Source organism: Budorcas taxicolor, chromosome 8 (genome assembly GCF_023091745.1).
Source record: "Budorcas taxicolor isolate Tak-1 chromosome 8, Takin1.1, whole genome shotgun sequence".
Lineage (NCBI taxonomy): Eukaryota > Metazoa > Chordata > Mammalia > Artiodactyla > Bovidae > Budorcas > Budorcas taxicolor.
The window spans coordinates 64,413,226-64,440,672 of record NC_068917.1 but is presented as its reverse complement, the minus strand read 5'-3'; the positions used below and the strand labels follow the sequence as shown (position 1 = coordinate 64,440,672).

The 27,447-nt window shown below is 47.9% G+C and overlaps 1 protein-coding gene across 1 annotated transcript; it reads left to right on the top strand.

Annotated features, from left to right (window-relative positions):
* Positions 1–5,611: 5,611 nt before the first annotated feature.
* Positions 5,612–26,557, top strand: FBXO10 (F-box protein 10). The gene is made up of 10 exons (XM_052645205.1): positions 5,612–6,196; positions 9,039–9,860; positions 11,608–11,757; positions 12,968–13,104; positions 18,047–18,117; positions 19,876–20,028; positions 21,061–21,330; positions 23,436–23,746; positions 24,784–24,962; positions 26,337–26,557. The coding sequence occupies exons 1-10, from the start codon at positions 5,612–5,614 to the stop codon at positions 26,509–26,511; spliced, it is 2,853 nt and encodes a 950-aa protein (XP_052501165.1). The 3' UTR covers positions 26,512–26,557.
* Positions 26,558–27,447: the final 890 nt, after the last annotated feature.

Here is a 27,447-nt window from a genome sequence, read left to right as displayed (position 1 = left end):
GGTTTCCTTTTTTGTGCAAAAGTTAAATATTGCTTTTATTTCTTTTGCCTTGTGAGACTGATCTAAGAAAACATTGCTACAATTTATGTCAGAGAATGTTTTGCCTGTGTTCTCTTGTGGGGGTTTTATGGTGTCATGTCTTACCTTTAGGTCTTTAAACCATTTTGAGTTTATTTTTGTATGTAGTATGAGGGAGTGCTCTAGTTTTATTGATTGACATGTTGCTGTCCATCTTTCCTCACACCACTTGTTGAAGAGACTGTCCTTTCTCCATTGTATATTCTTGGCTTCTTTGTCATAAATTAATTTGACTGTAGGTGTGTGGGTTTGTTTCTGGGCTCCCAAGTCTGTTCCATTGGTCTATATGGCTGTTTTTGTGCCAGTGCTATACGGTTTTGATTGCTATATCTTTGTAATATAGTCTTAAGTCTGGAAGGGTTATACTTTCAGCTTTGTTCTTTTTTTCTCAGAATTGGCACTCACTTAGAATTGCTTTGACAATTCTGGATCTTTTGTGGCTCCATATAAATTTTAGGATTATTTGTTCTAGTTCTGTGAAAAATATAATTTTTCATAGGTATAATGATAAGGATTGCACTGAACCTGTAGATTGCTTTGAGTTGTATGGCTATTTTAATAGTATTCATTCTTCCAGTCCAAGAGCATTGGATAGTTTTCCATTTCTTTGAATCATCTTCAGTTTCCTTTATCAGTGTATTATGCTGCTGCTGCTAAGTCGCTTCAGTTGTGTCCGACTCTGTGCGACCCCATAGATGGCAGCCCACCAGGCTCCCCCGTCCCTGGGATTCTCCAGGCAAGAACACTGGAGTGGGTTGCCATTTCCTTCTCCAGTGCATGAAAGTGAAAATTGAAAGTGAAGTCGCTCAGTCGTGTCCGACTCCTAGCGACCCCATGGACTGCAGCCTACCAGGCTCCTCTGCCCATGGGATTGTGCAGGCAAGAGTACTGGAGTGGGGTGCCATTGCCTTCTCTGCAGTGTATTATAGCTTTCAACATATCAGTCTTTCACTTCCTTGGATAAGTTTATTCCTAAGTTGCTTTTTGTTTGCTTTGACATGGTTTTAAACAGGGTTGTTACTTTCTGTTTCTGATATTTTATTGTTAGTGTAAAGAAATGCAACAGATTTCCCTATGTTAATCTTATATCCTGCTACCTTGCTGAATTCATTTATTCTAATAGTTTTTATGTGGAAACTTTGTATAGAGAGAGTATCTTGTCATCTGAAAATAGTGACAGTTTTACCTTTTTTCCAATTTTGATACCTTTTATTTTCTTTGTTGTCTGATTTTTGTGGCTAGAGCTTCCAATGTTGAACAGAAGTGGTGAGAGTGGGTATCCTTGTCTTGTTCCTGAATTTAGTGGGAAGGCTTTCAGCTGTTTACTGTTCAACTTTTTACTGTTTATTATGTTGGCTGTGGGTTTACCATAAATATTAATAACTTTTATTATGTTGAGATATAGTCCTTCTATACCTACCTTAGTGAGATTTTTTATTATGAATAGATGTTGCTGCTGCTAAGTCGCTTCAGTCGTGTCCGACTCTGTGCAACCCCATAGACGGCAGCCCACCAGGCTCCCCGGTCCCTGGGATTCTCCAGGCAAGAACGCTGGAGTGGGTTGTCATTTCCTTCTCCAATCCATGAAAGTGAAAAGTGAAAACGAAGTCTCCCAGTCATGTCTGACTCCTAGCAACCGCATGGATTGCAGCCTACCAGGCTCCTCCGTCCATGGGGTTTTCCAGGCAAGAGTACTGGAGTGGGGTGCCATCGCCTTCGCCAATGAATAGATGTTGGATTTTATCAAATGCTTTTTCTGTGTATATTGAGATGATCTTGTGGGAATATGTATATATTTTTAAGAGTTACCTGGTTATAGAAATCCCTGTTGCTGCATGGATCCCCATGGATTAATGTTGTAAATATATAGTAAATAATGCCAAATGGAACAACAGAGAATGCCAAATGGAACAACAGAGAATATGACATTTGCAAGAAAGGGACTCCTCTCTGAGCTCAGAGAGTTCCTCAAGGGAGACTTATCAGCTGCAATGAACATTGGGGTACATGTATCTCTTCTAATTACATTTTGCTGTGGATATACACTCAGGAGTGGGATTGCTGGATCATATGGTAGCTCTATTTTTAGTTTTTTTTAAGAATGTCTATACTGTTCTCCTTAGTGGTTGTACCAATTTATGTTCCCACCAACAGTGTAGGAGAGGTTCCTTTTCTCCACATCCTCTCTAGTATTTATTGTTTGTTGACTTTTTGATGATGGCCATTGGCCATTCTGACTGGTGTGAGGTAATACTGCACAGTGGTTTTGATTTGCATTTCTCTAATAATTAGCGATGTTAAGCATATTTTCATGTGCCTCTTGGCTATCTGTATGTCCTCTTTGGAGAAATGTCTTCTGCCTATTTTTGATTGGGTTGTTTGTTTCTTTGATACTGAGATGCATGAGCTGTTTGTATATTTTGGAGATTAATCCCATGTTGGTCACCTCACTGGCGAATATTTTCTTCTATTATTTGAGTGTTTTTTTCATTTTGTTTATGATTTCCTTTGCTGTGCAAAAGCTTTTATGTTTAATTAGGTCCCATTTGTCTATTTTTGTTTTTATTTTTATGACTCTAGGAGGTGGATCCAAAAAGATACTGCTGTGATTTACATCAAAGAGTGTTCTATGTTTTCCTTTTAAAAATTTTATAGTAATCCATTTTGAGTTTGTGTATGGTGTTAGAGAATGTTTGAATTTCATTCTTTTACATATAGCTGTCTAGTTTTCCTAGCATCACTTATTGAAGAGACTCTTTTCTCCCTTATATATCCTTGCCTCCTTTGACATAGATTAATTGACCATAGGTGCTAAGTTCATTTCTGGGCTTTCTGTCCTGTTTGATTTATTGGTTTATACTTCTTTTTTTTTGTGGGTGCCACTACCATACTATTTTGATTAGTGTAGCTTTGTAGTATAGTCTGAAATCAAGGCACCTGATTCCTCCAGCCCCATTTTGCTTTCATAAGATTGCTTTGGCTATTTGGAGTCTTTTATGTTTCCATGAAAATTTTAAAAATCCTGTTCTAGTTCTGTGGAAAATGCCATTGGTAATTCGACAGGTATTGCATTGAATCTGTAGATTGCCTTAGGTAGTATAGTCATTTTGACAGTATTGATTCTTCTGATTCAAGAACATGGTATATCTTTCCATCTGTTTGTGTCATCTTCAATTTCTTTCATCAAGATCCTATAGTTTTCAGAGCACAGGTCTTTTGCCTCCTTGTGTGTAGGTCTATATGTGTTAGTTGCTCAGTTCACTTTAGTTCAGTCACTCAGTCATGTCTGACTCTTTGGTACCCCATGGACTGCAGCACGCCAGGCCTCCCTGTCCATCACCAATTCCCAGAGTTTACTCAGACTCATGTCTATTGAGTCAGTGATGCCACCCAACCATCTCATCCTCTGTCGTCCCTTTCTCCTCCCGCCTTCAATCTTTCCCAGCATCAGGGTCTTTTCAAATGAGTCAGCTCTTCGCATCAGGTGGCCAAAGTATTGGAGTTTCAGCTTTAACATCAGTCTTTCCAATGAATATTCGGGACTGATTTCCTTTACAATTGACTGGTTGGATCTCCTTGCAGTCCAAGGGACTCTCAAGAGTCTTCCCCAACACCACAGTACAAAAGCATCAATTCTTCAGCGCTCAGCTTTCTTTATAGTCCAACTCTCACATCCATACATGACTACTGGAAAAACCATAGCCTTGACTAGACGGACCTTTGTTGGCGAAGTAATGTCTCTGCTTTTTAATATGCTATCTAGGTTGGTCATAACTTTCCTTCCAAGGAGTAAGTGTCTTTTAATTTCATGGCTGCAATCACTGTCTGCAGTGATTTTGGAGCCCAAAAAAATAAAGTGAGCCACTGTTTGCACTATTTCCCCACCTATTTGCCATGAAGTGATGGGACCAGATGCCATGATCTTCATTTTCTGAATGGTAAATTATAAGCCAACTTTCTTACTCTTCTCTTTCACTTTCATCAAGAGGCTCTAGTTCTTCTTCACTTTCTGCCATAAGGGTGGTGTCCTCTGAGTATCTGAAGTTATTGATATTTCTCCTGGAAATCTTGATTCCAGCTTGTGCTTCATCCAGCCCAGCATTTCTCATGATGTACTCTGCATATAAAATTAAAAGTTAGTTGCTCAGTCAGGTTCAACTCTTGCAGTCCCATGCACTTGTAGCCCACCAGGCTCCTCTGTCCATGGGATTCTCTAGGCAAGAATACTGGAGTTGCCATTTCCTTCTTCAGGGGGTCTTCCCAACCCAGACATCAAACCCAAGTCTTGGGCACTGCAGGCAGATTCTTTGCTGTCTGAGCCACCAGGGAAGCCCCTTTGCCTCCTTAGGTAAGTTTATTAATAGGTATTTTATTCTTTCTGATGCAGTGGTAAATCAAATTGTTTCCTTAATTTCTCTTTCTGATCTTTTGTTGTTAGTGTATAGAAATGCAAGAGATTTCTGTGTCCTGCAACTTTACCAAATTCATTGATTAGCTCTAGTATTTTTCTGGTAGCATCTTTAGGATTTTGTAAGTATAGTATCATGTCATCTGCAAACAATGATAGTTTTACTTCCCTTACAATTTGGATTCCTTTTATTTCTTTTTCTTCTGTGACTGCTGTGGTTAGGACTGTGTTGAATAAAAGTGGCAAGAGTGGACATCCTTGTCTTGTTTCTGATCTTAGAGAAAATGCTTTCATCTTTCCACTGTTGAGGACAATGTTAGCTTTGGCTTTGTCATATATGACCTTTGTTATGTAGAGGTAAGTTCCCTCTGTGCCCACTTTTTGAAGAGGGTTTTTTTTTTAATCACAGATGGGTGTTGAATTTTATCAAAAGCTTTTTCTGCATCTTTTGAGATGATCATATGGTTTTTATCCTTCAATTTTCTCATGTGGTGTGTCACACTGATTATTTTGCATTTATTGAAAAGTCTTTGCATCCCTGGGATAAATCCCACTTGGTCATCGTGTATGGTCCTTTTAATATGTTGTTGGATTCAGTTTGCTAGTATTTTGTTAAAGATTTTTGCATCTATGTTCATCAGTGATATTGCCCTGTAGTTTTATTTTCTTTTTTTGTTTGGTATCTTTGTCTGGTTTTGATATCAGAGTGATGGTGGCCCCATAGAATGATTTTGGAAGTATTCCTTCCTCTACCATTTTTTGGAATAGTTTCAGAAGGACAGGTGTTAACTCTTCTCTAGATGTTTGCTAGTATTCGCCTGTGAAGCCATCTGGTCCTGGATTTTTGTTTGTTGGAAGTTTCTTAATCATGGTTTCAATTTCAGTACTACTTGTGATTGGTCTGTTTTTATATTTTTCTATTTCTTCCTGGTTCAATCTTGGAAGATTGTTCCTATCTATGAATTTGTCCATTTCTTCTAGGTTTTCCATTTTATTGGCATAGTTGCTTATAGTAGCCTCTTACAATCCTTTGTATTTCTATGGTGTCAGGATATTTTAAGAAAGGGGACCATAAGCAGGGTAGACAAAAACCTCTTTTGTTCTGTGTCTGTGTCCCAGGTGACCATGGAGGCTGGTGGCCTCCCCCTGGAGCTGTGGCGCATGATCTTGGCCTACCTGCCCCTTCCTGACCTGGGCCGCTGCAGCCTGGTGTGCAGGGCCTGGCGTGAACTGATCCTTAGTCTCGACAGGACTCGCTGGCGGCAGCTGTATCTGGGCTGTGCTGAGTGCCGCCACCCCAACTGGCCCAACCAGCCCGATGTGGAGCCTGAGTCTTGGAGGGAGGCCTTCAAGCAGCATTACCTTGCCTCCAAGACCTGGACCAAGAATGCTGCCATCTTGGAGACCTCTGTCTGCTTTTCTCTGTTTCGCCGGAGGAGGACGCGCCGGACCCTGAGTGTCGGGCCAGGCCATGAGTTTCACAGCCTAGGCAGCGCCCTGGCCATGTCCAGCCTGTTTGACCGAATCCTGCTGTTCCCAGGTCTGCACGAAGAGCAAGGTGAAATCATCCTGAAGGTGCCTGTGGAGATTGTAGGCCACGGGAAGCTAGGCGAAGTAGCCCTGCTGGCCAGCATTGACCAACAGTGCTCGACCACACGCCTGTGCAACCTTGTCTTCATGCCAGCCTGGTTCTCACCCTTCATGTTTAAGGTGGGTGTCCACCTCCAATGGACGGCCTCTCCCAGCCTGACCCTGAGTCTTGGCCTCTTCTCAGTGGGTTTGTAACCCCTTTCTTGTTGGAATTGAGAGTTCAGTCATTATTCCTATAACACAGTCCTCTGAGTTCTATACCAGTTGAGAAGGAGGCACGGGGATCAGTAAAGATCAACATTCTGCTTTGTTCCCTCACTGGAGGTCAAAATTGCCTTGTACTTCTTCCCTTCCAAACTGGACCACCTGGGGCCACAGGTACAGCAGCCAGGTGGCAAAGCCAGGTTCTAGGAGCATGCTGCATGGTGACAGGCAGCATTCTCAGAGAGACGGCCAAAGAGGGGACGCTCTGCAGGCCAGTGACCTTCAGAAAGTTAGCCCCACTCTGGGGAGGGTCAAGGAAGGTCTGGCTTTTGCCAAGAGTGACTGGAGGGAGAGTCGGAAAATATCAGAACAACATATTCCTTCTAGGAACAGAGCAGTTGTTTTCAGAGACAAGCACGGTAGCTTTTTGGTAGCTCCTGGCAGAACAGTCTGCAGCTTTTACATTGCTTAGAAACTGACTACAGTGCATGGATTTTGTACTTTGTCAACAAAAATTACACCACCTCTATTCTACCAGTAACAACCAGATTATCTGTCAGGTTCATAATGATCTTTATGCCACCGCTCATTGATGATGCGCTTACTGGGTGCCAGGCATGTCCTTACAGCATGATTAAGATGGGTAGTGTCAGCTGGCTTTATAGACAAGCAAACGGAGCCTCAGCAAGGGTCTCAGACTTTGTAAGGGACAGAACTAGGGTTCAAAACCTGTAATCATAATACAGGTGACTTTGCATCAGTGGTCTCACAACAAACTTATGGTAGACAGAGGAGATGTGTCCCCATTTTGCAGATGAGGGACACTGAGGCTCAGAGACACTGAGTAACTTTCTCAAGTGGATAATTAGGTTAGACCTCAAATCTAGGCCTTTGAGCCTAAGCACTTTTGAAATTACATTGTACTGTCTTCCGTGAAGCTTGAAAGGCTGCTTGCCAATTAGACCTAGAACATTTCAGAAGGACTGATGAGGTCTTCCACTGCTGATCTACAGACCCAAAACAGTTGTTCATTTCCACACCCTTCACATTTCATAGACATTTATTCTTGGAGTAAGATGTTCATTTCAGCCTCTGCTTCCCCCTCATCAGTGTAGCCACAGATCTTCAAGGGGTAGGTCTTGGCCGTAGATGTCTTTGTAGCTCAGCTCACTTCTTGCCTCAGTGCTTGGCATATATTAGTGCTCAGTCCATGACTGTCTTTTAACCAACAACAGGACAAGGGGCCAGAATCACCCTGCCTGAAAAAATGCCAAGGCCAGGGTGATTTCACAGCTGTTTATATGACTTTTGAGGAGAACCCTGGCAGTGGCTTTGCATCTCTAGAGAGCCAGTGTTTTTCTACAGAAGGGACCAAGTAAGAAAAAATAGACTTAAATTGCATCAGGAGAAAGTTAGGTTAGCCCTAGGGAAGAACTAGACAGGTTGAGGGGAGTTAAGTCCTGGGACAAGCTCTCAAGGGAGATCACTGCTGGAGAATGTGAAATTGTCCAAGGATTACTGAACGGGATCATGGGACCTTCCCTCCTTTTATGGTTCAAATACATCTCATGGAACTTGGTGTGAAATCCAGAAACAGTTCTTCTTCAGAAATACAGAGCAGCCAGGCCTCTCTGTGAGGCCTGCAGAGCTGAGGGCTCAAGTAGGTTGTGCCGTGGGGCTCAGCACTCCCCTACCCCAGAGGACTCTGCTCTCCACGGTGATAATAGCTGGCTTTTATCACATGCCATCTTTGTGCCTGGCTCCATGCCTGGTGCTTTGTTAGCTTGTGAGCCCTGTATTGTAGACTGAGAAACAGGCTTGGAGCAGTGACACGTCGGCCTGAGGTTACACCCTTGGGAGAGGCAGAGCTGGGAGCTGGGCCCTGCGGCCGCACTCGTTAGCCTCTGTGCTGCCGGCTGTGGCAAGCCTGCTGTCTCCTGCTCTGGTTGTGCACCAGCTTTAGTTCCCACGCAGACTCCCAGCACCTCCCACTGCTGGCACAGCCCCTCCTGGCCACCTTGGCCTCTGTCAGCCCTCCCACTTCGCCGGCTCCGTCCTGAGTGCATGCAGACACTAGGCTGACCTCTGGCGAGCTGCAGTCCGCAGGCTCAGGTGGAGGCTGGCTTGCAGGACCGTGGGAGGATGACAGTGAAGGGAGAGTGCTTTGGAGAGTGAGACCCAGTCTCTCTGAAACTGAGGCACCGCGTGGGACCCTTACCCATCAGAGGTCTTGGTAAAGTTGGGCTTGCATCCCAGCCAGCTCCTGGGTCTGTGGAAATTGTAAGTGTCCCCATCATTTCTAATCATCCCTAGAGTGATAGTTTCCTGGTTCACGTCCAGTATTAACGTGTGGATTCCGTTTCCCCATCATCCCTCTGAGCATTCAGCATCTTCCCCCTTCTGCAGATCACCCCCACACTCCTTATCCTAAGTGCTTCATGAGCATTGGTAGGATTTACTTGAGATTTGAGGGGTTGGGGAAGGGCCCTGCTGCAGAGTGAACTTTTCTGCCGTTCTCCATTTCCACTCCTGTCCCCGCCCTTTGGGACTGGAGGGAGAGAAGGGCAGGCAGCTTCCATCATGCAGAGCAGCTCCCGGTTCCTCCGGGGCTGGCAGACATGCACCCTGTGGGGAAGGGAACATGACCAGCAGAACAGAAGGCCTCCCGAGGCACCACCCCCTCTGGAGCAGTCAGAGCTCTGACAAGCAAAACAGCTCTTATCCCTGTTAGACCCACTGTCTCTCTCTCATCCCCCAGACAACTTCAGGTCACGTCCAGTTTGACAACTGCAACTTCGAGAATGGGCACATCCAGGTCCACGGCCCAGGCACCTGCCAAGTGAAGTTTTGCTCCTTCAAGAACACTCATGTCTTTCTGCACAACGTGCCCCTGTGTGTCCTGGAAAACTGTGAATTCGTGGGCAGTGAAAACAACTCGGTGACTGTCGAGGGCCACCCATCCTCAGAGAACAACTGGGCCTACACGCACCTCTTAGGGCTCATCAGGTCCTCTCCCGGCGTGCTCCCTACCGAGGACTCAGACTCTTTAATGTCCCTCGACCTGGAGAGCAGGGACCAGGCCTGGAGCCCGAGGACCTGTGGCATTGTCATTGAGGGCAGCCAGAGCCCCACCAGCCTAGCCACCGGCTCCCCCACGGCTGGCTCACAGGAGGCAGAGGTGGACAGCAATGGGGAGAGGGTGGCCCGGACCCCAGACAGCAGTGATGGAGGCCTGAGTCCCAGCGGTGAGGACGAGGATGAGGACCAGCTCACATACAGACTGTCCTACCAAGTGCAGGGCCCACGGCCGGTCCTGGGGGGCTCTTTTTTGGGCCCACCGCTGCCCGGAGCCTCCATCCAGCTGCCCAGCTGCCTGGTGCTGAACTCCCTACAGCAGGAGCTGCAGAAGGACAGGGAGGCCATGGCACTGGCCAGCTCTGTGCAGGGCTGCCTCATCCGCAAGTGCCTCTTCCGGGACGGCAAGGGAGGTGTTTTTGTTTGCTCTTACGGCCGAGCCAAGATGGAAGGAAACATCTTCCGGAACCTGACTTACGCGGTGCGGTGTATACATAATAGCAAGGTGCTGTCATAGGCTTACTGTGCAGACCCATGAGGCCTCACTAGGTCACCAGGAACATGATTTTTGAGTGGTGAGAGGGCTTCAGTGGTTGTATGCAGAAGGGCTTGGATGGAGCTAGTCTGTACTGTTTGAAAAGTCATCATCTCTTAAGCTTATAATGCACACTTGCCCCATGTCCATCATCTGACTTGAATGAGGCAGAGCTGTCCTGGTAAGGAGTTTCTGGTATCCCTATTCATCCTTAGTCTTGGGTAGGTGTGTCCATGGGTTTAGGACCTTAGCAGTGGGCCCTTTGCAGTGGTCCTGCCTCACCTCCTGCACTAGGAGGGGAATTCTAACCCCTCAAGACCAAAACATTTTCCTCCCACATCCCTGAGGGATAAAGGGTTTATTGTTTTTCTGTCTTCCACCACCCCCCATGAGAGCCACAGGGTTTGCAGCTCTTCACCCAGCTGCTTAAAGCTTGTTCTCTGGGAAAATTAGGGGGGAAATCCAAGACGGGCTTAGTGCTTTTTCCAAAGTGACTGTTCTTTCCCACCAAGTGCCCAGCAGGAGGGAGGCATCTCTGGCCTCTTGTCCGGCCCTCAGCCTTTCTCCGTGAGCACCTGGGATGATCTGTGGAGAAATGAACAGATGCAACTACTCCCGGGGCTTCTGTGCTCTCACTGATTCACACTTGGCTTTTAACAAGTTGTGAAAACAGTTGGCCAAACTCTTCTTTCTGGCTAGCATGGCACCTGTGTCTTTTCAAACCAGCAGGTACTCCCGTGTCATGTCCTTGGAGGTACCTTTTTCCCTTAGATTCCAGGCTCATTGGTGGTCCTGCAACCTCAGCTCTCATGGATTCAGAGATTCTTCTTGTGGGAGCAATACTCTCTAACTTTCTCCATCATAAGCAGAAAGCGTCTCCTTGAAATTGTACTTGCATTATACTTTACCCCTCCCAGGACTTAACTCTAATGTAATATATTGTTTATTGTTAGTACACAATTTACCTTCACATATTTTATTATTAATACACAGTTTTAAAAAAATATTTTAAGTTTTTTATAATTATTAAATATAAAAAGAAAGTGTAAGTGGCAGTACATCCTCTTAATAAGCTGTGTGCCAGGTTATGGTATCTTGTTTTAAAGAGGCTTCCTTATCCCTATACCAACATTTCTAACTGTCTCTTAGTTTGGAATTCCAGTGGGTTTTCCACCCCAAGATAATACATGAAGAGAGATGCAGAGTGGGCAAGAATGGGTGTTTGTCTTACAAGTGAAAAGCCAAAGGGAAGGTGGGCAGGGAGCGCCTGTGAGTTACCTTACCCTTTAGCACTTCCTTAGGCAGGTGAAGTCTAGCAGAAGTGCCTGTGGAATTGGCACTTGGTTCCATTTAAAGTAGCTGTGCCCTCAGACCTCTGGGGAACTCTTCATGTGGAGTTAGCAGCCTGCCTAATCCCATCTCATCTAAGCATCCCTTCCATCCTACTCTGAGGCTGTGGATGTGGAGCCCAGGGCCAAGCTTCCTTCCAGGGTTTAGTGAAGAACAGGTATGAGGTTGGTACAGAGGCTGCAGGACCAAACCGGGAAGGGCATCAAGATGCTCCCTCCTTGTGAGCACATGGTGAGAGCAACTGAGCTGGCGTCGGGCAGATCTGCACAGACCAGACAGGAAGGAGGAAACTCAGGTGCTCCCTGAGCAGGTTTTTAAAAATAACCTTTGTAACCAGAAAATGAATGGCTGTTTCTTCTCTGCCTAGATCATCATGCTCAGGAACCACATTCACCACTGCAGAGCATCAGGCATCTTTCTTCGCTTGGAGGGTGGTGGCCTGATCGCTGGCAACAACATCTGCCACAATGCGGAGGCCGGTGTGGACATCCGGAAGAAGTCCAACCCTCTCATTCTGGTACTTCCTCCATCTTGGTGCCCCTTTCAGGGTGGCTCCTAGTTCTCAGAAACCTTTTCTAGGATGTCTAAGCAAATGCGACCATTTTAGATTCCTGTTGCTTCCTGCTTGCAAGTCATTTCTGTCCTTTCCTCTGTGTGTCCTTGTGACTCTGGTCTCTTCTTCCGCGTGTTGAAGGTGACTTTGGATAAATCACATCCCTGAAGTCTCCCCCAGCAAGGATGAGGACCCAGCATATAGGGAAGTTCACAGGGCCTTCCTTCCTGCAGCCCAGATATGCTCTTGTGGGTTTTGAGTTCAGTAAGAATAAAGATATGATGTCTGCCCTGAAAAACACTTGGTTACCCTGGTGAGTCTGCCGGATCCTTCAGGGGGAAATCTGGAAACCAATAAGAATAGGAGCTCCTGCAGCAGGAAACATTTTAAAGCAAACTTTGTTTTTGTGAAATAGTTTTGGAAAAGAAACAGCTAGCTTCTTGGTTAAATATATGATTGTACTTAGGCTGTAAATTAGCAGAGTGAAACAATTATAATAACCTAAGATTTTAATCATTATGCAAAAGGCAACTAACTGGGAAACAGAAAAGCTAGGTTTCAGATCCGGCTCTGCCACAAATGTACTGTATGACCCTGGGTCTCTTTCCCCATTTGCACAGAGGAGTTTGGCAGAAATACCTCCAGGGGTCCTTGTAGCTCGTATATCTTCTGGTGGCCTCCTGGCTCATGGGAAACCTAAGCTCCCTGGGGCTACACCTTCCACAGTCCCCCTCCCTTCCCTGAGCGGTCCCTGAGGCCTGTGCTTAGTCAATGTTCCCACGTATTGGGGCTCTGCCCCCGGGGCCCTGGGGTGATGTGGCCTTGATGATGATCATGCTCTTTGGAGGCTCAGAAATTTTCAGTACTATGCATTGTAGATGAAGGCAAGAGCCCTCAGCATTAAGTGTCAGGATGTAACTATTAATACATCCCAAGAGTCTGGGCTGGGTAGACTCCTCTCTTGGGCGTCTCTCTGACAGGTATCCATGTGTGCACCTGTGCAGAGAGGCAGGGCCACCCCCAGTCCATTCCCTTTGTTTTGTGCTTGGGATCCCGCAGTGACATGTTTTCTTCTGCTATTGCATCCTGGCCCTGCCGTGGGGCAGCACTGAGCCCTCTGCTGCTCACCGGCATGTCTCATCTGCCTTCTGTGGTGTCTCCTGTTCACCTGCAGTGTAACCAGATCCACCACGGCCTTCGCTCTGGCATTGTTGTCCTGGGCAATGGGAAAGGCATCATCCGGAACAATCAAATCTTTTCAAACAAGGAGGCTGGCATTTACATCCTGTACCATGGAAATCCAGTCGTGAGGTATGTATGTGCCTCTGTACTCAGACCACCCTGCTCACCCATGGTCCCTTCCTTCTTCTTTCATCTCTGGTTCCCTGCTTCCTGTCTTTGCTTCATTTGAAACCATTTTTGTTTACTAAAGCAACTGTATACATGCAAGCAGAGAAGAGACAGACTTCACCCACAATCCCACCTCAGTAACACAGCCTTCTGTGTTATATTATCTGTGTTCTGTGCCTTTGTGTCTGTGTTCCCTGCCAGTTAATTATGTGGGGCCATTCTATTCAGCAAGAATTATTGGGCACTTCTAATAATGATAACAAAGGTAAACCAGGCAGACTCTGCTCCCTCAGAGCTTACTCTAGTCTGGAAAAGGACATGTGTGTCCAGAAATAATGCTAAGTCCTATCTTAGCATTATTATCCTATATGGCATAGAGATTTCAACTCACTCGATGACTCTGATCAGTTGCTAGTGACTACGTGGGATGCTGTATTAAGATTGGAGGCTACATCTGACCTCAGCATGGATGCATGCTATGATCCATCACTGGTGTAAGCTGTAGGTAGTGGGGCTGTGGATCTGCCCTCCCACCCATCACGTGGTGCAGGCTGTGATAAATGCTGTCAAAGTGGTACCGAGAGGGGGAGTTATTTTGATGAGGGGGCTGTGGGGGGCCTCATTTGGGAGCTGGCATTGGGGTTAAGACTTTGAAATACGGGTAGGGTTTGGCCCCTCGTGGAGCTGGGGAGTAGACACTCCTAGAGAAGGAAGTGGTGTGAGCAGAGGCAGCCGAACATAGCAGAGTCAGGGAGCACGCAGTCCTCTGGGGCTTGAGAAAAAGTCTCACACAAGTTGTGACATTGCTGTAAAACATCTCAAGTTGGGACTGTCCCAGATCATCTTGAGTCCTTTGGTCACTGAAGCCTGAGTGTTTATATCCCCATGGCAGTCCATCTCTGCCAGGCAGTGTGCTAGAAAGCCTTGGGCCAGATGAGGAAGGCCTTATGTAGTCCAGTGGGAAAGGTGGAGTTTATTCTGTCTAGGTAAGGGGGGATCATTAAAGGTTTTGAGTGGAAGACTCACATGTTATGTCTGCGCTTCACAAAAATAACTGGAATTACTGTGCAGCAAATATATTCTGAGAGTTTTTCCCTGCATTATCCTGTGTGTACTTTTCCATGTTGTTGCAGGATCTTGTATTTATCACTTTGGTCAGTTTCAGAACAGTCCGTTGTTTTGATACTCCCTCATTTTTGAACCAGTCCTATTAGTGTTAGGCTTCTATTTTTTCACTATTGTAGGCAGCTTGTTTTTGTTTGTTGTTTAGTCACTAAGTCGTGTCCGACTCTTTTTCTACCCCATGGACTGTAGCCCACCAGAGTCCTCTGTCCATGGGATTTCCCAGGCAAGAATACTGGAGTGGGGTGCCATTTCCTTCTCCAATAGGCAGCTTACTAAAACCAATTAGTGATCACGTGATTATGGAGCTGTTTTCCCATCTTTTACATTACTGCCTTAAGAGTATGGGTTTGTATGTGTGCATATTATTCATTAAACACACATTTAGGTGTTCACTCCATATAAGGGGGTTAGCAGTATAAAGGGTATATGAACAGTCTCTGTTCTGTGAAGTGTTCACTGTCATTCTGCAGATGGGAGCTATAAGGGAAGGACTCACTAAAGTGAGCATTTTTATAGGTCTTCATGCAGGTGCAGAAGGAAACCAGTCATCATGGCCACTGAGTGAGTCAGGACAGGGCACATGGGGCGCTGACATTTGAGCAGTGCTCAGATGGTAAAGAATCTGCCTGCAATGTAGGAGACCCAGGTTCAATCCCTGGGTCAGGAAGATGCCCTGGGAATGGCAACCCACTCCAGTATTCTTGGCTGGAAAATTCCATGGACAGAGGAGCCTGGCAGGCTACAGTTTGTGGGGTTGCAAAGAGTTGGATGTGACTAAGCGACTAACACTTTACTTTTACTGAAGGACAAGTAGGATTTTATGGCCTCAGAAAGGCATTACAAGCCTGGGGCAGTGAAATTTGGAGTATGACCTGGGAAAGTGGTGGGAAAAGTGTGGTATGTCTGGGCATAAGGTCAGCCTACAAAGTAGAGTTGATGCTGGAGCATGGAGGAACTCGAATACCACGTGTGGTAGGTAGAATAATGGCCCCCAAATCTATCCACTTTCTAATCCTGGAACCTGTGCATAGACTGTCTACAAGGCAGAAGAGACTCTGCAGATATGGCTCAGTTAAGGGTGCTGAGATGGGGAGAGCACCTGGGTGATCCAGGTGGGCCCAGCGTAATCACAGCGTCCTTAGAAGAGGGAGCAGGAGAGTCAGGGAAGGAAATGTGTCAACAGAGGCAAGGCCAGAGGAATGAGGCCACAGACCAGGAAGCCTGGGCCGCCTCTAGGATCTGGAAAGGTCAGAGACAGATCCTTTCCGAGTCTCCAGAAAAAAGGACCCATTTTGGACTTCTCACCTCCTAAACTGGAAGATAATAAATTCGTGTTGTTCTAAACCACCAAGTTTATGGTAATTACTTACTGCAGCCATATACCCAAACCTTGTGGGTGCTGGGGAGCTGTTAAAGGGTTTCGAGCAAGGAATATTACAAGCAGATCAGTGTCTTGGCTTTTTCGTGGTTGTTGTTGTTATTTTATTTTATTTTTGGCTTTTTAAAACAGTCACTTTGAGGGAATTCTCTGGTGATCCAGTGGTTAGGACTGCATGCTCTTACTGCTGAAGACCTTTGTTCCCCCTGGTTGGGGAACAAAGATCCCACAAGCCAAGAGCCTCCCGCACTAAAAAAAATTCTGGATTTAGATGTAAACTACTATATGCAGAATGAATAAACAACAAGGTCCTACTGTATAGCACAGGGAACTATATTCAATATCCCATCCTGTGATAAACTATCATGGAAAAGAATTTGAAAAAGAATGTCTATATGTGTATAAGGAAGTCACTTTGCTATACAGCAGAGATTGGCACATTATAAATCAAATATACTTCAATAAAAAGTATTTTTTGAATAAAACAGTCGCTTTGAGAGAATTAGGTTGTGCTTTTTTCCTTTATGTTTCTTTGTGATGGAGGACAGGGATTTGTGGGAGGTCCCTGAATTTCAAGGTCCCTGATATGACCTCAATAAGGCAAGCCATTGAGCATATTTTTTTGCTGGTAAGAGTTACATAACCCATGGTTTTTTGTTTTTGTTTTTTGCCTTGGCTGCAAGGAAGCACAGGACTCAAACTGTGTTAATATACCACCCTTGGTTCTTGGAACAATGCTCTGTCCCCTTTTCCTCATGTTTTCTGATGTCTCTTTTCTTTGTTCTGCCTACCCTATGTACACACACATACATGTTTCTCCAAGGGGCCATGGATTCTTTCTGAAAGTAAGTGAGATTTGTGTTAAAAATATAACACGCATGCATTTGCTTCCATGGCGCACCTCTCAGAAATATGAATGAGGTTTGCCTGAGCCCAGGGACTGCATCTGACCCTGAATTCTAGAAGCCCAGAGTAACCATCAGTTGACTGAATTATAATCACATCAAAGCAGTTGCTTCATATCTGAGTAAAAACATAAGGATGTTTTTTAACAAACAATTTCACTTATTCAACTCCAAATGCATACTGTAGGTACAGTTGGCATTTGGCTTCCCCACAAGAAAGTATGGGCTTCCCTGGTGGTGGCTCAGAGGTGAAGAATCTGTCTGCCAAGCAGGAGACGTGGGTTCGATCTGTGGGTCAAGAAGATTCCCCTGGAGAAGGAAATGTCAACCCAGTCCAGTATTCTTGCCTGGGAAATCCCTGGACAAAGGAGCCTAGCAGGCCACAGTTTTTGGGGTCACAAAAGAGTCAGACACGACTCAGCAACTAAACAATAATAACGTGTGGCAAACGCTTTGGATCCTGCCCTACAGTGGGGAAGACTTATCAGCCAACTCATGATCAGTAAGGTTCTGTGAAAGGAGCCAGGCCCTGTGTCAGGCTCTGAACAGCTAGTTATATATTTGGATCTAAATCCCTCGGCTGCATGGTAGGAAGTAGGAGGGCGCCTCCTAAGAGAGGGGGCAGGTGCTCCTCCAGTATAGAAGGAGATCACAGTATTCCTGTTAGTAAAAATACCAAACAGCAAATGTGTATCCTCCAGAAATAACCCAGTTCTGCCAGTGTCTGAGTGTCTCCGTATTTACAGGCAGGAAACCAGAGTTGAGAGACTAGAGCAATGCAGGCCCTTTAACACACTCAGGTGTCTTATTCTAGGGAACTCATTCTTGAGGACTTTCCAGGGCAGGAGGGCCACGTGTGTCTCTTGAGTCAGGAGCATGCTTTCTTAGATCTTCCGTTATGCCAAGTGAGATAAGTCAGTGAAACAAATACTGTGTGATATCGCTTATACATGGAGTCTAAAAAATACAACAAACTAGTGAGTATAATAAAAAAGCAGAGCCAGATATAGAGAACGTCACCAGTAGGGAGAGGGGCAATATAGGGGTAGGTGATTAACAGGTATAAAAGGTATAAAGTATTACGTATAGAATAAGCTACAAGGATATATTGTACAACATCAGGAATATAGTCAATGTTTATAATATCTGCAAATGGAGCATAACCTTTAAAAATTGTGAATTACTGTGTTGTATACCTTCAAATCATATAATACCGTACAACAATGACAATACAAATAAAATGGTGCTTGAGTGTGGCTAACAGTCCAGAGACAGGGATATCTGTTTCTGTGGCATAGTTGCAGCTGGTTTGGGGGCAGTGGTAACTGACAATTGCTTTCTGCCTGGCTTCTGGGCCTCAAAGAGGTGCTCCATATCCCAGTGGACCTGAGCCATCTGGGAAGCCCACGAAGACGGGTAGGCACCTTGGATGGGCATTGTCTTTGATGCATGATGTTGGTTTGGTCTCACCTTTTGTCTTTTCCTTTCATTCTAGCCGGAACCACATTTTCAAGGGCCACGCAGCCGGCATCGCTGTGAACGAGAATGGCAGAGGCCTCATCACAGGTAGGCATGAGACACCTGCAGCTGTAGCCAGCCAGGCAGCCACAACTCAGCCAACGTCCCCAGCTTGCCACCCACCCAGTCCTTCTCCTAGACAGACTGGCCTCCTGATGGTGACCAGCACTCGGGGACACAGGTTCCACACCCTAGCTGTGCTCACCAGGCAGGGAGGTCGCGTCCATTCTTTGCCAGGCCTGGTGCTTACAGGATCTGAGTGGGTGGCTCACAGAACACTGTCAGAAATATTCACACCACACGAACTGAACCCCTTCTCTGGGCTCTGTAGGCTTGTTCCTGCTCTGGCAACCCATCCCCATTCCCCCTCTGCCTGGCCAGCTCCTGTCATTCTCCGAGCCTCAGCCCAATTGTCTCTTCCTGGGGGAAGCCTGCCCTGACCTCCCATTATACATCCACCCACTTAGTCCACCAAGTAGGCCTACTCTGTAGGACATTGTACTTAATTTCTTATGATCCATTTAATGACAGCCTCCTTTGCTGTGTTCTGTAAGGCAAGGATCATGTCCATCTGGTACGTCAGTGTAGCCTCAGCACAGAGCATAGCCATATCTGGAACAGTAAAGAGATCCAGTAAATATTGGGCCAGTAACTCCTCTTGACTGAATCCTGCCTTTCTTCATTAGACATTTTTTGAGCACACAGTGTATGCAGGAGCTAGGGATATAGCAGTGAAGGAAACAAATGATTTCTGCTATCAGGAACTGACATTTTAGGAGAGGAAAATAATAAAAGCATGTATTTTTTTTTTCAAGAAGAGTCTTCTCTGAGGGTGATACATATTTTTGGGTTTTGGCCACACCACAGAGCTTCAGGATCTTAGTTCCCCAAGCAGGGATGAAACTCTGGCCCTGGCAGTGAAAGCGCCAAGTCCTAACCATTTGGCTACCAGGGAATTTCATCTACAGATAATTAAAATAAGGTGATAGACAAACTGTGTGGGTATTTAGGACTGTGTGGTCAGTGCAGGCCTTCCAAAAAAGTGACATGTAAACCAGAAGCTGGAGGATGGGAAGGAACTCAGGAAAGAACCAGGATTCCAAATGGGGCCACCTGTGGGAACAGACTTGGCAGGCCTGAGGAGTACAGAGGTTGCTCATTTGGCTGCAGTGTGGTGAGCAAGGGGCAAGGAGTATGAGAAGGGGTCCCAGAGGCAGGCAGGAGCTGGTCACACAGGGTCTCCTGAATCATTGCAGTCCTGTCACAAGAGGCTGAGAGTCTGTCCCATTCTGGTGCTGCGGCAGCAGTGTCCCAGGACACCCCTTCTAACTGGTGGCCCTTCCGCCCACCCCCTCCCAGAGACATGGTGGAGGGGAGAGGAGGGCTGTGGTCAGTCCAGAACTGAGGCTGAGAAGGACAGGCTCGCACCTCCTCAGGCCTGTGAGGAGTGGCTGGATTCTGCATCAGTGCTCCCAAGGACAGTCCCCCAGGACAGACAGCCCTGCCTGGCCTTGGTCCAGGGACTCTAAAGCCAGCCTGTTCTTAGTTATCAGTCCTCCAGGCTGCTAGATACAGTGGGTTCTGGGGATACAGGACACCACAAGGCAGACACAAACCTTGCCCTTGGGGAAAGCAAACAGCAGACACGTCCTTGGGAAGCCACACAGCAGACAAGATTCTGGGTGCTGACTCCTGACAGGGGCAGGCCTCAGTGTCCTTGTCTGGACTTGTTTTCTGTCAGCTGTTCAAGTCCTCATGCCAGGACTGTAGGTGGCCTATGACCCTCTTTTCCACCTCTTTCCATAGAAAATGTCATCCGAGAGAATCAGTGGGGAGGTGTGGACATCCGCCGAGGAGGGGTCCCCATCCTCAGGAGCAACCTCATCTGCTTTGGCTACTCGGATGGTGTGGTTGTGGGGGATGAAGGCAAAGGCCTGCTAGAAGGAAACACCATCTACGGTGAGAGCCGCTCTCCTTGGGGACAGGATTGGGGGCCAGTGCAGCCTGGAGGCAGGAAGCCCAGGTTCCATCTCTAACTTGTAGGTCCTGAGAGAGTCACTGCCTTTCCCTGGGCCCCCAGTACCTCATCTTAAAAACCGGCCTCTATCTCAGGTCACAGCCCCGCTCAGAAGGCATGACCCTTTCACAAATCACCTTCTAATCCAGGTTGACCCCATGGGGTCAGCAAAGCAGAGAGCTTTAATCCCCACTTAAAACAACCAAGGGCAGGAGTGGATCTTATGTAAGGACAGGGCCATCTGATTTCTGATACATGAACATCTAACCCCTCTTACTCTTTCTTTTGATCCAGAGAACTAAAAATATAATGGAGAAATAGGGTAATCATAGAAAGAAAACTGTTCTCATTCATTCTGTGACCTTGGGCCACACCTCAGTCTTTCTGGACTGCATCTCTAATAATAATAATAGCTAACCTACATTCAGGTCCTGGACTCATTCTAGGCCCTTTCTGTGCATTATCATATTTAGTCCTCAGGACCCCTTCTGAGGTTGGTACAGTTAGTAACCCCATTTTTAAGATGAGGGAACTGAGGCACAGAGAAGTTTAGTAACCTGCTCAGGATCACACAGGTAGGGAGTGGTAGGGCTGGGACTCAAACCCTGCATTTCTGTGCAGGGTGTGGTTGGGCTGGATGAGTTCTGAGGGCCCCTTGGGCACTGTTGCCATGGACTTGTGTGTTTCCAATCTGGAAGTAGAGGCTTGGCAGTTCCCAGAGCACTTTTACACCCCATGGGATGACAGTAGTTGTGAGATTAACCTGACTGTTACTACCCCTTGTATGAAGGAGAATCCTTGTATGAAGGAGAAGCCTGCAGCAGCCAAGCCCTAAAGTGACTCGTTGGAGGCCATTTACCAATCAGTGGCCCAGTTTCCCAGGCCAGTGCCTTTTTGCTTCCCCGCCTGGGGAGATACTGGGTACTGCCTTGCCTGTTGGCAGCATTAATGACCAGCTCCTTTCACTGTTACAGCTAATAAGGGCTGTGGTGTGTGGATGATGGCTTCCAGCCTGCCCCACGTCACCAGCAACCATGTCAGCTACAATGGCCTGTACGGAGTGGCAGTGTTCAGCCAGAAGGATGGCTCCGGAGAATTCCCTGGAGGCCACGGGGGCCAGGAGAACTTCAGCGAGGACGGGGATGCCATCCTGTGGGAGACAGAGCTGGAGAAGGACGACGACCCGCTGCGCCGGCCCATCACCGTAGCTCTGGTCGAGTCCAACAGTGTTAACCACAACGGAGGTGAGCACCCCTCCTTGCAGCCCTGCTGCAAGGCCTCCCATGCTCGGCTTGCCCTGAGACCCTTCAGCCTCATCAGCCACTTTAGCCACTCACCTGGTACCCCCACCCCTTGGACTTCAATCCTTTCTCTCCTCCCACCACCACCCTTGCCTTTCTCTTGCCTGAAATTCCCTTTCTCCCATCCACACGTCCCAAACAACTCAGACCTCAGAGCCCTTACCCGCCATCCTTCCCTCCTTCCACCTGGGTCCTCACCCAGCCCCACCAGCACGGGGGCTGAGACTGTATTTGTTTCTGTGGCTGTTTCATCAATTCTGACAGGCAGTGAACTTGAGGCGAGGAACTGAATCCCACTCTTGTTGGTGCCCCCTGCCCCTTGGCACCAGTCCCACACCTGGCATATACATTACAGTCAATTCCGAGACACATTTTTCATATTTTTTTCACATCTCTGATGAGATACATCTTACAGTTGATGGCATATCATGGTTTAATTGGCAGTGATTTTTTTTTAGATTTCCCTGGTGGCTCAGACAGTAAAGCGTCTGCCTACAATGCAGAAGACCCAGGTTCAGTCCCTGGGTCGGGAAGATCTCCTGGAGAAGGAAATGGCAACCCACTCCAGTATTCTTGCCTGGAAAATCCCATGGACAGAGGAGCCTGGTAGGCTACAGTCCATGGAGTCGCAAAGAGTTGGACACGACTGAGCGACTTCACTTTCTTTTTTCTTTCTTAGAGATACAGAAAATAAGAATATTTAAAATCCATGTTATCTTAAAATTGATAAAAATGGATGTTTGATGTTTATTGAATGGGAAAAAAAAATTATTGTGGAATTCATACAACTCTACAGCTCCCACACCTGGCTGATTATGAGAATCACTCTGGGGAATGGTGGAGGAAGGCTTGTGAAAGAGAGGCCCCTGGGCCCGGAGGAAGCTCATCACCCTGGGAGTGGCCGAGGCAGGGAAATGGGGGGCCAGTGGCCCCAGCCCACTTACTTACCTGGAAAATGAGTTCTTTTCCCTCCCAGTTCAGCGTTTCCTTCCTGTAGCCACACTGTCCAGTTCGACAAGCAAAGCCACGTAAATTCAAAACACTTGATTTATTTTTGCGGTTCTCAACCAAGCCAAGAGAAGCAACAGGCGGGTGGCACCAAAAAATTCAGACCTGCAGGGCTTCCAACCCAGACTGCTCCCACAAGAGCCCGTGGTCATCACCCTCCCTTGGCCTCCTCCCCTGCTGCCCGAGCCTCCTGCTCCTGGGGGGTGCGGCAGGCGTCACCCCTGGTCATCACCCTTCCTCGGCCTCCCCTCCTGCTGCCCGAGCCTCCTGCTCCTGGGGGGGGCGTGCGGCAGGCGTCACCCCTGGTCATCACCCTCCCTCGGCCTCCTCCCCTGCTGCCCGAGCCTCCTGCTCCTGGGGAGGTGCGGCAGGTGTCACCCCTGGTCATCACCCTCCCTCGGCCTCCCTCACTGCTGCCCGAGCCTCCTGCTCCTGGGGGGGTGCGGCAGGCATCACCACTGGGAGTCCTCCTCACCCCAGGTCCGCCTGCCATGCTGCCTCTTCCTGACCACATTCTGCAGTTCTCAGCCTGCTGATTTTGTGCTTTTTTTCCCCTGTGGTATCTGAAAGAAATTTCCCAGACAATAGGGAGGCAGATTCTAGCTCAGAATGGGAAGCAGAACAAAAGCAACAGAACTTTGGCTCAGGTGAGTCTGTCTGTCCAGAGGCAGGATGGGCAGCCTTGATCAGGTAGTGAGCTCCCCATCCCAGGAGGTACAGACAGTGGTCGGGGGAGGCAACTGTAGGAGGCGTTCCAGCGCAGGATGAGCGCCTGGGCCAGAGGACCAGCTGAGTCTTAGGCGCCTCTTCACACATGTCTCCCTCCCCATCACTGAGCACTTCTCAGAAGGAACGGAGTTTCCTTGCTGGTCCTAGGTTTCCTCCTGTTCTCATCCAGCTTGGAAGATGCAAGTCCCCAGGGCTGCTTCTCCCTCTCCTCCCCACCTCCTCTCCTGGGTGCACAGTTCTGGGAAGGCTTTTCCTCCTGGTCTGGTTAGCAGTGACCCTGGGGCCACCCTGTGCTTCCTCTCCCCTCACAGCCTCAGGACTCTACATCCAGAGCAGTGAGGCACTGCACGTTGTAACCAACGTGATCCACGCCAACAGAGTCAGGGGCATCACTGTGGCCCAAAGCAGTCAGCTCACTCGTGTGGCCAACAACAGCATCTCCTGCAACCGCCAGAGTGGGGTCAAGATCGAGGCCCAGTGCAAGGTGGAGCTCCGGGGCAATGGTATCTATGACAACAGAGGCCATGGCATCATCACCAAGGGTGACAGCACCATCATGGAAAATGACATCATTGGCAACCGGGGCAGTGGGCTGCAGCTGCTGCCGATGTCTGATACAAAGGTGTGTGTGTCTGCATGTGACGTGTGTCTACACCAGTCCCAGGAGAGCCGTGTGTGTGTGTGTGTGATGTGCATGCTACGCCAGTCCTAGGGGAGCTCTCGTGCCCTCTCTGCTAAGAAACAAAATCATAAACCCTCAGCACTCTGCAAGGGTGCCACCTAAACCCTGCCTGCAAGACACAGGGTGCACTTCACACAGGAGGGGTACTGGCAGGAAACTGGGGTGGGATGCCCCCTGAGGTATCTTCATGGTCTTCAGGTCAAGATCAGGGCTATTTCAGCTTTCTCCTCCTAGAGGCCTGGGGCCTTGCAACACTGTCCCGTTACCCAGAGTAGCCTTCTCCCCACTGGTTGTCACTGTCTTCTGGAAGCCTTCCCTGGCCCCCCAGGCTGTGGGAGGTGCCCCTTTTTTTGACTTCTGAGGGGTCTGTGCCCACCCCTGCCTCGCAGGGCACTTCCCTCAGTGCTGTGTCTGTTCCTTCACCTGGTTGTCTTCCCCACAGGCCCTTGAGCTCCGAGCTCCACTTTTAAGCAAAGCATGGAGTTGGGTGCTAGGGTTTCACTGTTGAGCCAAGCAGACCCAGTCCCTGCCCTTGTGAAATTACAGTCCCAGAGCCTCCTTTTGGCTTTGTGGCTTCGTGAGTCCCTGACTTTGGCAAGGAGTAAAGAACTCCTTGGCTGTGCATCCAAGCACTGTGGGAAGGCAGAGGAGGGGTCACTGTCGCCTCAGCTGGGTCGTCAGTGGCCCTTGCTTCCGGCACCACCTCCTCAGTCTGAGGGCCCTTTTCACATTGTTCCTTCTTCCTGGAACATCTCTCCCTGCTCTGTGCCTGAGAAACTCCTACAGCTTATCCATCACCTTTTCCAGGAAGCCGCCTCTGGTTCTCTGGCTGGCCTCGACAGCCTTTCCATGAGTTCCCTTGGCTCAGTGCTGACCTACCTGGCGTGCTTGTACCCCTCGGTTTTATCATTGGTGATTCATTCACCTGGCTCCCCACCAGTCCCTGAGGTGTGACAAGCTCTGGCTGCCTCTCCCAGGTAATAAAGAACCGAATCCATTCATTCCGGGCCTCCGGCATTGCAGTGCAGGGCCACGCCAAGGCCCTGGTGCAGGACAACACCATCTTCCAGGGCAGGACCAACAAGACCATCTTCCAGCAGAGCTCAAACAACCAAGAATGCATTATACAGAACAACAGGTTCTTGGTCTTCAAGAAGTAAGTGCATGGGGTGCCTAAACCAATATTCTAGAACCACCGTGAGGTCACTGGGGAAGCCAGGCCTAGTGATTGTGGCAACCCTAGCTCTCTAGCTCCCTAGCTCTCTCATGCCAGCTTTCAGCTCTGGTCAGATAAGGCCTGTGCTTGGCCTTTGTGTTGGGCCTGCGCAGAGGACCTGAGCCTGACTCGCTAGGGAAGTCTGGGAGCGAATAAGCTTTCAAAGAGTCTGGGTATGTGGTTTCAAATCTCACCTCTGCCAGTTATTGGCTATGCAACCTTGGGCAATTTACTCAGCATCTCTGAGCCTTAGTAAAATCCACTTAACAATGTCTGTAGCACCAACTTAAGATAAAATAAGGTCCTGTGACCTAGTAGCATATCTGAGGTCTCCCATGAGTGTTTATTGCTGTGGCCACTGTTGCCCCATGAACAAATACCCCTAGGCTTTTACTCACCCCACAGTAGCCAGCCTCTGACACTGCTCACACCTTGCCAGCCCTACTTGTAATATTATCATAAAAATACAAGACAATGTTGCTGGTTTAAGCAGTTTAGGATTTGATATGTATTAGAGGTGATTCAAACCATCACTATCATTTGATTTTCCCCAACCCTTCATAACCTCCACAAAAGCTTAAGAGATTGGAAACCCATCAGTTTCTGCCCTCCGTAGATTTGCATTTTCCAGAATGTCATCTAAAGAAATAATGTAGTGTGTAGTCTTTTGAGCCTAGCTTCTTAGACTTAGCCCAGTGGATCCCGGACTCCCCTGTGGTGTCGCACCTGTCATTCATTCTTTTTGTCACTGAATGGACACACCACTTGGTTTATCTGTTCATCAGCTGAGGAGTATTTAGGTAGCTTCTAATTTTTGCTGATGATTAATAAAGCTTGTATGGGACTTCTCAGGCAGTTCAGTGGCTAAGAGTCTGCCTTCCAATGCAGGGGGTGCAGATCCAGTCCCTCATCAGGGAACTAAGGTCCCCACATGCCGCAGGGTACAGCCAAAAACTAAAAATGAATGAATGAAGCTTGCATAACATCCATGGTCATATACAATGGGGAAAAAAATGAGGCCTGGGGGAATGAAAGAAAAAAGAAAGTCACTGGTCTTATCTAGATCCTTGTTTAAAGATGGAGGAATACAGGATGAGAGGGAACCTGTCCAGGGTTGCATCAGAACTGAAGGCAGAGCTAGAACCAGATTTAGCTTCATGCATGTCCCACCCCCTTTTGCTATCACTTAACTAGGGAGATACAACCTATGCCCCAATTTAAACACTTGGATCTTGAACCAAAGATAAGGTTGTACGGGGCATTCAGCAAATGCTCTAGACCCTCAAAGAGTGCATTCTCATTCTGCCCCTTCAGGTCTGATACGTGGCGCCTGACAAACCCACCAGCACGGCCTCACCTTGAAAACACTCTCCGAGGCCCCTCTGCTGCCCATGGTGGGCAGAAGGTGACAGCCATGGCGACCAGGATCACAGCCCATGTGGAAGGTGGTTACCACAGCAAACGCAGCATCTTCTGCACCATCCTGTAAGAATGGAGAGCTGCAGGAGGCAGCAGCTGGGGGGGGAGTCCAAAGACCCCAGGAAGCAGGCATGTACCCTGCTGTCAGGCTCGGGCCCTGCCGGGCTGAGCTAAGAGGTTGCAGCCTTCAAGGATGGAAGTAGCGCTGGTGAAGGCTCCTGCTCATCTTGTCTCCTCCTCCCTGAAAAGCAGGCTCTCAAGTCTTCTGGGGACTGAGAACAAGGTATCTCCAAAGCCCTTTGGCTCCACAGCCCTCAGCAGGAAGGAGCTTGGATTTTGTGTTGGTTTGGTTAGTTGGTATTTTTGGCTATGCCATGCGTGCTGCTTGCAGGATCTCAGATCCCCAACCATGGAATTATTTTTCAAGGGGAAAAAGGAAACAGAAGTTGCTGGGTTTCTAGTCCCTCAAGCTCTTGTAGAGATGATAGAGTTGGGGAAATTGATTCTGAAACCTTGGCCAGGGTTTTCTGTTTGAGTTACAGGGAACTATATACACCAAACCCAGAATATTCTCAGGGAAGAATGAATTTACTTTTAAGGGACAGAAGTGATTCCAGTGAGATGGAAAGAGCCCCAGAGTCATCCCCTTTCCTAGCCCTCATCTTGACTCTCCGGGGACACTGCCACACCCACCCTGCAGTGGGGGAGGCTGGAGGTTTGGTTTCCTTTAAGGACACAGTTCTCTTGGATGTGGACCTCTGAGGGAGGAGGGGCTTGAGATAAGGAGCCTCTCTTGGCAGGCTGCCTCAGGGACAACTGGGAAAGCAGGAGGGGCGTGTGGAGAAGGCTTTCCTCAAGTGGTTAGGTGTGCAGGTGAGGGCTGGGCAGTGCAAGGACTCACCTGACTGCTCCACCCTCTAGTTGCCCCCAGACTCAGGAGGACATAGTTGACTCAGTGCCTGCAGCATAGGGAGGATTTGAATCCCACAAGCACACCCAGACCAGC

Coding starts and splice junctions, on each gene's coding strand:
- FBXO10 (XM_052645205.1), top strand. CDS start 5,612: ATGGAGGCTGGTGGCCTCCCCCTGGAGCTGTGGCGCATGATCTTGGCC. Junction 9,861..11,607: donor GGTGTATACATAATAGCAAG/GTGCTGTCATAG, acceptor TTCTCTGCCTAG/ATCATCATGCTCAGGAACCA. Junction 23,747..24,783: donor TGCCGATGTCTGATACAAAG/GTGTGTGTGTCT, acceptor TGCCTCTCCCAG/GTAATAAAGAACCGAATCCA.